The sequence below is a fragment of the Oryzias melastigma genome, linkage group LG9 (genome assembly GCF_002922805.2).
Source record: "Oryzias melastigma strain HK-1 linkage group LG9, ASM292280v2, whole genome shotgun sequence".
Lineage (NCBI taxonomy): Eukaryota > Metazoa > Chordata > Actinopteri > Beloniformes > Adrianichthyidae > Oryzias > Oryzias melastigma.
In genome coordinates this window covers 1,236,511-1,247,721 of record NC_050520.1, presented here as the reverse complement: position 1 = coordinate 1,247,721, position 11,211 = coordinate 1,236,511, and the positions used below count along the sequence as shown (strand labels likewise).

Sequence of the window (11,211 nt, the reverse complement as noted above, 5' to 3'; positions counted from 1 at the left end):
ATTTGTTGTCTCCCGTCTGACTCTTGTGGCCTTCCTGTCCTCCCCCTCTTCCTCCTCTCCTCCTCCTCCTCCTCCTTCACTCACTGGAGCTTTTTTCAGGCTCTCATTTCTGCTTTCTTTTTATTTCCTGGTTTTTGTGTCTCACTCGTGTTCTCTCCCTTTTCTGTCCTCCTCTTCATCGGTTCCCCTATACTCCTGATACGTGAACCCCCCCTTTCAGGGTTAACCGTCTGGGACTAGAAACATTCTGATCGTTTCTGAACTCGTCCTCTCACTGACACTGTTTGTGTCTTTCATGACTTCAGCTGTGACATGAAATCGTAAAGATCACTGGAGAAACTCCCAATGTTACATATAAACCATATGGTTGCTTCTGTTCAATATCCTGAGAAGTTTGTGCTTTAGTTTTTGTTTTTAACTCGAAGTTGCACATTTTTCTGGACAAAAATTGAATAAAAGTGAATTAAGAATGAAATTGATGGTTCAGAGTCCTCAAAGAATACATCGACGTCAGAACTTCTCAATAATCTTGTCTCTTTTAATAATCTAAAATAACTCAGATATTCGCCTTAAACCGAAGTAATCTGAGTAAATGAGCTCCTCTGTGTCGGTTTGGGAATATTTTTACTCAAACTGAAGGTCAAAGTTCTGTTTGTACGTCTGAACGTTTCATTTGTGTCTAACAGCAGCAGAATCTTCAGTCAGTTGAAGCGTTTCAGAGAAGAAGCTCCTGCAGGGAGGAGGTTTGTGTCTCCTGAAACATTTGTGTGGATCAACTCTGTTCAGCCGGGAAATCTCAGAGCAGTAAAGTTTTGTTCTGATCTGGAGAAAATATCTGGAGAACTTTGGGGGCTGCTACCCCCCCCCCCCAACCTTTATGTTACCTTTTCAGAACATCTCTGATCGCGTCCTCCTGGAGGGGCCAAATGACTCCAGTATTAAGTATTGCAGTTTTCTAATTTTATGACTTTTTTTTTCTATTTTCTGGGATGTACTTTTTTTTTTTTTTTTACTTTGACATTTTTTCGTCTTATATTAAAGTGTAAATAAATGCGTTTCGGTGGTAGACGTCTGCATTCATCTGCAGTGGTATTACACTTAAAGGTGGTCTGGTGAGTTTGAACCTTTATTAAACTGTCCTGTTGGGTTTTTGGTTCTTTTGGATCTTTTTCTGTGGTTCTAAAGCAGGTTTGATAAAGTTTGCTTTGATGAAACAAAACTTTACGTTAACGTTCAGATCCATTTTCTTTTTCTGATCAAAGCACAAGTTCTGGTAAAGTTTCGTTTGTGTAAAACAAGCCGGTTCGGCTTTTGTCAGTGAGGTTCTGACGGTTCTCCTCCATGGAGGAGCAGAGGCCTCGTTACGCTGCAGTCTGATGAATTCTGTGCGACATGTTTAAGGCTGTTCTGCTGGCGGACCGATAGCACTACAGCTACAATGGGGGGGTCAAACGTCCCATAAATCACTCACAGGGAAAGGTCACGCCGCACGCCGTCTCTGATTTGCTTATTGGAAACAGACTTCGTCTGGATTCCAGACACACAAACATGTTTTTATATTTCATGTGGTCCAATGCAGAAAACTTAATGGAAAAATAAAATATGTTTTTATAAGTGAGTTTATTTTAAGAAAAGTTATTTTGACAACATTCTACAAAATAATCAAGTGTTTAGTTTATCTTTGGGATGCGAAGATTTTCCCTCTTTGGTATTCTTTTAGGGTGGAGGAAATAATCAATTATTAGATGAATTGATTACAATCCATTAATGATTGAAGATGAAGATGACTGCTGTCATTCTTCCTCTCGTAGACCTGAATGTCGTTGACAATGACTGCTGTCATTCTTTCTGTCGTAGACCTGAATGTCGCTGACGATGACTGCTGTCATTCTTCCTTTCGTAGACCTGAATGTTGTTGACGATGACTGCTGTCATTCTTTCTCTCGTAGACCTGAATGTCGCTGACGATGACTGCTGTCATTCTTCCTCTCGTAGACCTCCTGAATGTCTCTGATCCAGGGCAGTACCCCCTCCCCTCCACACATGCACTCCCACCCTGGTTTCCTCAGAGACCTGTGAGAAGTGGGACTCCAATTAGCCTGGATAATTAGTGTCAGGCAGACTCCTGTAGCGTCTTGTCAGTCGGAGCCGGTCCTTCTCCAGTGGTGTCGGGTTTGATCGAGGACATTCAACTGTACATTTGTTCAAAGAAAGGAGGTCGGCCTTATCACAGCTGGAAGTCAATTAACTCTTTATTTCTTAAGAACACTAAATGTTATCTGCATTGTTATTCCAAACCCCTTAAATCCTGGACTGGTCTTTAAGCAAAAGAACAATGTCCTCCAGGATCTTTGTAAGGAAATGAATCGAAGCTCTGATCACTAACCAGAGAAAAGTCCATCTTAAGATTTAACATCATTTAGTTCCATTGTCCGGGTGAATACTCGGCTGTGATTGGCTGCAGGATCTCCATAGTAAAATGATATTGTTCATTTCAACAGAAACTAACGGAGGTGGACGGATGTTATCATAATAGAAGACAGTAGAAAAGATCTCTGTCCTTCTAATGTCTCCATGAGAGACATGACAGGATCTACCATCACCACCAATGACGACTTTCATTTGAAATGGTTTGTTTTTATGTCTTGTTTACCGTATTACTTGATACATAGTGAATATGTGCCAATAAATCATTTTATTAATAATTAACAAAGAATCCACGTTTAATGATCAGGTTCAACAGTGGATTTTTCTTCAATCAAAGAGATCCAGGAAACCTTTTGTCTTTGAAGCAACCTTTAGCTTCAAGCAGGAAGAGGTGAACTTCCCTCTGAAATGATGCTTTGGTTTACATTTTTCCACTTCATTTATTGTAAAAGAAAACTTGTTTTAGACATAAAAAGGTTTTCTTTGTAAGTAACCGCGGTGTAAACAGGGTTTTGGCCCCATTCGTTTTTTGGTCGTTTCTCCGTCTGTGATGTCACCATTTTTGGGGGAGGCGTGGCTCATTTTATTACATTCTAGGCGTGTGCAGCTCTGGCTGAGTTTGGGGCATGTGTGAAAAGAATCTGGTCCTCGAGTCCAGAACCGCTGCGAATGAAGATGTTGGTGGAGTTGGACTCCTGTGGGTATGATCAGGATGATGATCAGGCGGCGTGCCGTGGGATGTGAGTTTGTGGGGATCCACAGGTCAGGTTTCTGTCCTCCCACTCGGCAGACGCAGCGTGGATCCTTCTATTACTCACATGTTGGCGCATGAGCCCACATGCACACAGTGAAGTGCAGGGGAACATGGTGGAGTGGTTTCTTTTTAGCGATGCTTCCCTTTTTAGTGCCGGAAGAGCAACCTAACATCAGCCCCGTGATTCACTGCTGCTCTCCACGCCTCTGTCCTGTGTTATTATCCGTCTTTTCCCGCCGAAGGTGCTCATCTTCTCCTCCAGCGTCTGTCATCCCGTCAGCGCCTGTGTGACTTGTGTCTGGCAGGTTTGCCGCTCTCATCGTGTCTAAAATAACAGAAACGTTTCTGTTCCCCCTCCCCTCTGATGTTCTGGCCGTTTCTGTCAGATACCTGTCGATCCCTCTCCTCCACACCTCCTCCCTCTTCATCCCCGTGCTCCTCCTTCCACGCTCCTCCTCTCCCACATCCCTCCTCCTCTCTCTGTTTTGTCTTCACAGTCACTGTATCCATCAGATTCTAGAAAGTGTCCATCACATTCACCAACATGACATAGTGCACAGGGACCTGAAGGTTAGTATCTAAACAGAGAAGACCTGCATCCCTCCTAACTCCGCCCCCTCACAACCTCTGCTCGCCTCCTTTACCTTCATTTGTTCCTCCCCTCCTTAGCCCCTCCCTCCTGTCTGACCTCGTCAGTCTGACGTCCGTCTGGTTTTGTTTTTGCTTTTTGTTTTGACTCTTATGTTAGGAGACTCTGGCCTGCCTCTCTAACCCCCCCCCCCCCCTCGCCGGCTCCTATCAACCATTCAACATCGACCTCATACCAAACGTTCCTGCTGCACCGATTTACAGGAAATGATCAGATCACTGTGATCAGATCACTGTGATCACTGTCATCAGATCACTGTGATCAGATCACTGTGATCACTGTCATCAGATCACTGTGATCTCACCACAGATGTACTCTGTAGTCCCGCCCCCTCATCTCCACCCTCTGGCTATGATTGCCCTGTTTTCTATAATTGTCTATATCACGTGTCAAAGTCACGGCCCGGGGGCCGGATCCGGCCCTCCAGATCATTTTATTTTATTGTTATTAATGACCCGATATTATCTTGAGCTCATTTCTAACTTGTATAATTTTGACAAAATATATTTTTATTGAGACAGACATTTTTTTAAAAAAAACAAAAAAACCTTTAATATGATTACCTTTGCTCTAAAACTAAATGAATACAATAAAATAAAAAGATTTTTAAAAATCCAAACTAGAGATCCTTTATTTACTTAATTTACTGTGTTTAGATGAAAGCAGCAACTTGAGTCAATAAATAGTGAATAAATAAGTCAGCAACAGAAAAAAGTTGTTCAGTTTGAGGAGTTCTGGCCCCGCCCCTGATCGCTGTCTTTAGGTTTTCTGACAGAATTTTATCTGTTTGTGAGGAAGCTTTAGGTTGATCTATTTAAGATCAGCATGCAGTCATGTGACGAAGACCGCCATGGTTTGATGGAACTGTTGATTTATGAGGAGAAAATCCCCAAATGTTTGTTTCCACTCATGTTAAGATTCATACACGCTTACATATCAACGTTTTATTTACAAAGCAACTGAAATCCTGTTTTTACCATTCGAATGATAAAGATAGATGGATTCTAACCTTTATTTTGACGTTAATATCCATTTTAAAGGTTTTGCTGTCAGAAACAGAACTGCAGCATTTCTCTACAGCTGATATAAACGGACTCGATCAGTGAAGGAAGTGCAGCTCAAACTCAACAATCTTTACGTTTCAATAAACGATGGAGTTTCTTTGGCTGAATCGGATGGATCTTTTTTCTTCAGCTGTGCTCCTGCGTGGTCACGAGTCACGAGTCTTTGTGACCTGCTCAGTATTTATCCACCCAGAGACCTTTAGAAAGGAGAGCCGGACTTTAATTTATGGCCCTGAACTTTACGGTCTGGCCAGTCCCACCCTCCCGCCATCTTTCTGTCCTTCCGTCCCAAACGTACAGAGAGAAAGTGACGCCACTCCACTGAAAGCTGAAGGGATAGATAGAGTTGTGCTACAGGTTTTCTCCAACATTCATTTAAAAATTCTCAGCTGGTTTTTCTCGACGTTTCTCCTCACTCGTCCAGTTCCACAGGAAGCTCAAAGGCCTCCAAGATGACTCTGGGTTTACGTAGTGATGATGACACAGACGTGAAGGACTCACTGATGCCGACCCTTGTTTGTGAGCCGCAGTTCTACCACAGAAACCGCTCCATTCAAAACATTTACGTGTCTGCTCAGAGAACATTTACGCCAATGACCCGCCATTTATGGGCCTCATCCTGCGGCGTGGAGCAGCAGGCGCCACTTTGCTTTTGTTATTGTTAGAAATGACAGAAAAGAGGACAAACAAAACATTTGAAGGATTTTCTAAATTCCATTACAAAGAGGTTTATATATGTTTTCATTATTTTGTTTAAAATTGTTCAATTTAAAGCCAGATCAGTTTCGTTTATTAAAAACTTTACTGTTATTAACTAACGATCTTTGCTGATGTAACGATCGTTATATTCTGATTAAAAACAAGCGCGATCATCAGATTCTGTATCATCTATATCCAACGTGTCGAAGTCAAGGCCCGGGGGCCGGATCCGGCCCTCCAGATCATTTTATTCTATTGTTATTAATGACCCGATGTTATCTTGAGCTCATTTCTAACTTGTATAATTTTGACAAAATATATTTTACAGAGAGTAAAATATTGAAAGTTATTTAAGGTTTAAGTTGATTTATTCTGGAATAATATTCCTGACTTTTTATTATTCATAATTATGTTTTAAAGTTACGGTTTTAGAGTTTCAAACATGTAGTTTTAGAGTTGTTTATCCTGTTCGGCCCACGACTTAATGTGTGTTTTGGATTTTGGCCCCTGTGTGACTGAGTTTGACCCCCTGATCTATACTAGTAAATGACCAGTAAAGAATACATTTTTAAAAGAATATTCTAGCATTTAATCATTCCATCTGCAACAGCAATAAACACTATTTACATTACAGAAATGACTTTTCTGTAATTTTGAAATCTTTTAAGTGTTGAGGATATTTTCTTCTTTAGAGAAAACGAAAAAATGTTTGTGAGTTTAGATTTAGAATAATGGAGGAAGAAGATCCCGACTTAAATCCTATAAATATCCGTGTCAGTGGTTGTTCTCCACTGATGGAAACACAAAGACAAAAATATTCCTGATTCGGAGACGAGAAAATGTTTTTAGAAGAATATTTATTCAGGAGGAGGAGCGCTCTTGTGCAGCTGCACTGCGGCTGCTCTGCGGCTGCTCTGCGGCTGCTCTGCGGCTGCACTGCGGCTGCTCTGCGGCTGCTCTGCGGCTGCTCGCCGTCTGCTCTGCAGCTGCACGGTGGCTGCTCACGTCCTTCACACCCAGACTGAAACTCCCACGAATCCGTGTGCAGGAAGCTCTCCATCCCACTGCTGCTCCAGACAACATGCATGTCATGCAGACATGATTATGGCTGGTTTTCTTTGTTTAAATATTGATCTAGATCAACTTTAAAGCAGTTTGTTTTTTTCAAGTTTAAAAAATAGATTTTAGTTTGGTTTTAGTGCAAGAATTTATAGTTTTAGAATAAAGTTTCTCCTGTTCTCCATATAAATCATGTCAATAGCGTTTCACATCTAAAGTTTATTGGTTTTGAGTTGAAACTTGAAAAAGAATCAGTACTTTGACCTGTTAACTGTTGGAGTTGTTTGGTCAGTGACACCCAGCCCTACACATGACTGTTTCATCCTCATGAATCCTGGAGCCGAGGCTCCTCTCTGCTTCATCACCTGCCCTCAAACTTCATTCAAGATCGTTGAAATCCTCCAAATTACACGGTGACTCACTCGGCTGAAAGCTCCATCATCTATCAGCGATGTTTCTCTCTTGATTGGCTCGTCTAATAATGGAGACGTCAGGATGACGCGCAAACGGCCGTTTGTGTTAGCAGAAGAGACTGGAAAGACTCTTCTGTTGCTCCTCCGTCTGCAGGAAAAACGGAGATGTTTCTGAAAGCTGTTCCAGGAGAAAAAGAAGTCCTGTAATCTGAGAATAGTGGAGTCAACTCGCTTTGTTAGTACAGAAACAAACTCTAATCATCTGCAAAATGTTGATTCAAACTGAAACATCTTCTGTTGGTGTTTCGAGAAGATTCACCCAATTTTAAAAATAGTTTTGATCAGAACTTCTGAGCATCTGTTAGAACATCCTTCAGTCTGCAGAGACGTTTCAGACCCTGAATTAGGGTTTATCTGTCGGTCGGTGAAGTCAAAGGTCAAATCCGGATGTCGAGCAACAGAAGAAGCTTTTCGAGTCCACCTCTACCCTTCAGACTCCGCCCTCTTTTCCCATGTTCCCCCTGGCCTGAGCACGGGTTTGTAGCGCTGCTAAGACTAACATGCACCCCTCCTTGGTGTTTGCATGCAGTCATTGCATCCAGCAGATCCTGGAGGCGGTGCTTCACTGCCATCAAATGGGCGTGGTGCACCGAGACCTGAAGGTGAGTGATGTGGACCGCCCGTCTGTCCCGTCACCTGTCTGTCCGTCTTATTGGGAGGGGGGCCTGTGCTGCTCGTGTGTCAATGTCTCCGGTGGGAGGAAGTGTTTGTCTGAGGAAGGTGGGAAGCTGAGGAATACCTGAGTGCTCGTCAGGTCTGTTGGTGAACTGAAAACTCCTTCAGAGAGCGCCTGCAGTTTAAACGTGACGACGCATCAACCAGAGGTCGGCCGGCAAGCAGCGAAGGTCTTAACTTCTGCTGTTTGCAGTCCAGAGATGAAGGTCTGCTAAAGCCTCAGTCCATGTTGATACAGACGTCTGCAGAGTAGAGCTGCCACAGAATGCCATTATAACTTTCATCTTTACTACACTCTGACTCTATAATATAAAGTAACGACTAATCAACTATTAAACTAGTCGTTGATGAGTCGACTAATCGTAGCAGCTCTACTGCAGATGAGAAATGGCCAAACCTGCTCACGAGTGACCCACAGGAATATCAAGATCATCGACGCTCAGTGAACCGTAGAGAGAAAATGTTCACGTTTATCTATGGGTATGCTGCGGGTGACAGGTCCTAGTGAACACTTCTACAACACGGAAGGGTAACTAAAGTCTTGTTTCCCCTCACCTTTTCGGTTTGATATTTTGAGCGTTTCCATTAGGGCTGGGAATCACTGGGTACCTCACGATACGATACATGGCTCACGATATCGATGATATCGCGATACTGCGATAATTGGTAAAAATCCTCTCTAATAACGTCTCACCAAAGGATGATGAATGTAACGTTTTACAGCCTCTTCAAATTAAAATGAAAGATCGATTCTTAGTGAGAACCATCGAGACTCAATCACAGGGCTAAATGTTGCGATAAATCCCAGTATCGATATTTTCGTACACCCCTAGTTTCTATTGTTTAATGGACCCATTAAACAGTTCCGACCCGTACCTCTAGAGGGCCCCAATTTCTTGAAGGTCCATAGGAAAATAGAATGGAGTAGTTGGGGGCGGAGTCACTGTATCTACCCGCTGATTGGTGGAAAGTGATGATGACATTAGAAAACACCAGTATAGCGCTAAGCTAGTGTTTCCGTTTTCCTATTTACAGCGGTATTCTATGGAGCTAAAGTGGACCCAATATTATTTGAAACCCAAATAAAAATAATAGAAAAATATTGGTGTCTGGGCAACAAAACTTTTAAAAAGACAGAAATTTTATGCCTGTCTAAAATAAACTTAACCTTTTAACGTCTGAATTTATTCCCAGCTATGGAAAAAAGAAGATATTTACTATGTTTAGGTCATTTTGTAGCTAATTTGTTTTGTGGCATATTTGAGATTACAGGTATTACGGGGTTAATTATTTTCAGCTTCAAATATTCTGGTTCTGTAGGTTTAAAACTCAAAATGTCAATTTTAAACCATTTTTTCACTTTTAACTATTTTTTTCATTTTCAAATCTGACATTTTCAAAATCAAAAAGGAACAAAAAGATTTGAAATGGAACATCTGAGCTTTAAACCTAAAAAACAGAACATTTGAAGTTGAAAATAATTAAGTTTATTTTAGAATATTAAAAAGTTTCTGACATTTTACTTTTTTTTTTTTGGCCAAGCATCAATATTTTTTTCATTTTGTTTTATTTGGATTTCAAATAATTTTGGCCCCAATCTATCTCCATATTATTCTTCTTAGCCGTCCACAATCTTCTTTCAAACGGCATTAAATTCCTGTTTGACACGATGTACAAAAAGTAAAGGACGAGCTGCTGGATGACCTCCGTTGTTGTCGTTGCACTACAATAACACGCCAGCGGTCTACTCCTCGCATGCGCCGTGAAAACTACCCGCTCGGTGGAAACGGGGCTTCAAGGGGAAGTAGGTCAGATGCAGTCATGTTTTTTAACTCCGCCCCTAAATCCTGCAGACTGAACGAGGATCCTGTTAGTGCTGCTCATGTTAGGGGTGTGCCAAAATATCGATAGTGCGATATATCGCGATGTTTAGTCCTGCGATTGATTCTCTGTAAATCATCCTTATGGAAACTTCCCTTCACACGTACCCCCCACCACAATGGTACGTTCCATTTTCATGATGTCCCTTGAGGTGGTACAAGCCTCCAGGAGACTGACAGACACACCTGAGCTCCCCTTAAGATGCAGCCGCTCCTCTACGACCCTCAACAGACCGGACAACCCAAAACCCCTCAGAACCCGAGCAGGGTCATGTGACCGAGGCTTTAGAAGATCTTCATCCAGGCTTTGATTGATTTGAAACCTGACACTACTGTTTAAAGGACGAGTTTTCGATGAATCGACGTTTGAAAACAGAGATTTGTTTTTTTAGTGGCAGATTTTGTGATGGTTCTGATTCTGTAGGAGTTTGTAAAAAACAAGATAATTGGGTCTGATGTTGGAACGACCATTAATGCTCTCGAAGGATTTTTCTGAGGTCAGAGTGGCTTTTCTCTGTGTCCTTAAACGTTTGTCTGATGGGAGAACGCTCCAAAACATCAGAAAAAGTTGGGAAAGCGTTTTCAATGTTTTTATTAGGTTTTACAAACTGATGTCATCTGGGTATAAAAGTTGAAGTTAGTCAAAAAGAATTTTCTTTGATATCCAATGAGAAATTCTAAACACCAGGATGAGTTTAAGGTCTGACAGAACAAACGTGCCGAGAGCTTCTGCTAACCTCCCGTTGGTGTCACTCACAGTCATCGTCACTGCAGAAGCTGAGCGGCTTTTTTACTTTGTCCTGTTTGTTTTTGGGAGAATGTAGACACTTTTAACACAAAGTTTTTGAAGACACAGACTCTGTTTCTGTTCAATCCAGGTGACTTTTTGTCATCTGCACCAGTTTCAATAAAGTTTTAAAGCTTATCTATAAACATCCTGCAGCTTGAAGAACAAATTCACAAAACGTTATTTTAGAGTGATCTAAATTGAAGAACCATGAATCCATCCTTTAAAAATGTTCATCTCTGTTCTCTCAACTTTTTCTGAAGCCTGCTTCCTGTCTGTCTGCTGCGTGGCGGCGAGGGCGCCGCCTGTGCGTGGCTGCACGCTGCGCAGCACCGTCTTCTGCATGATGCACTTTGTCAAGTGGAGCTCCATGCAAATGTCAGTCCCGCATTCCAGCCAAGCCGTGTTGTGTTTATCAGAGCTGTTGTGGGCATCTTTATTTAGCACGCCTCTCTGGTTTCCCTCCCGAGCGCGGCGGAGGGTTTCCAGCAATAGGTCACCGAGTGACGAGAGCCGTCGAGGCGGACTCTGAGGATGAGGAGGGCGTTACTGCTCCGGAGCAGCCCCTCCTGCTTTCAGGCCTCATGAAAACGTCCGAACATGTCGGAGAACGTCCTCCGCTCTGAGAGGCGGAAACGTCACGGCGTCTTCTGATCCCGTTAGGATGGAAAATTCTGCTGCTGGAAGCAGATCCAGTTCAAACACCCACTCTGGACCACTCTCACATCCAGCTTTTCCCGTCTA

The 11,211-nt window shown here is 42.4% G+C and overlaps 1 protein-coding gene across 1 annotated transcript in view; it reads left to right on the top strand.

Moving 5' to 3' along the window:
- camk2b1 (calcium/calmodulin-dependent protein kinase (CaM kinase) II beta 1) overlaps nt 1-11,211 on the top strand; it is a gene marked incomplete in the record, with an annotated part of 69,413 nt that overhangs the window by 14,101 nt on the left and 44,101 nt on the right. Inside the window, 1 exon segment of the mRNA XM_036213416.1 lies at nt 7,655-7,727. Coding sequence (XP_036069309.1) covers nt 7,655-7,727 — 73 coding nt within the window.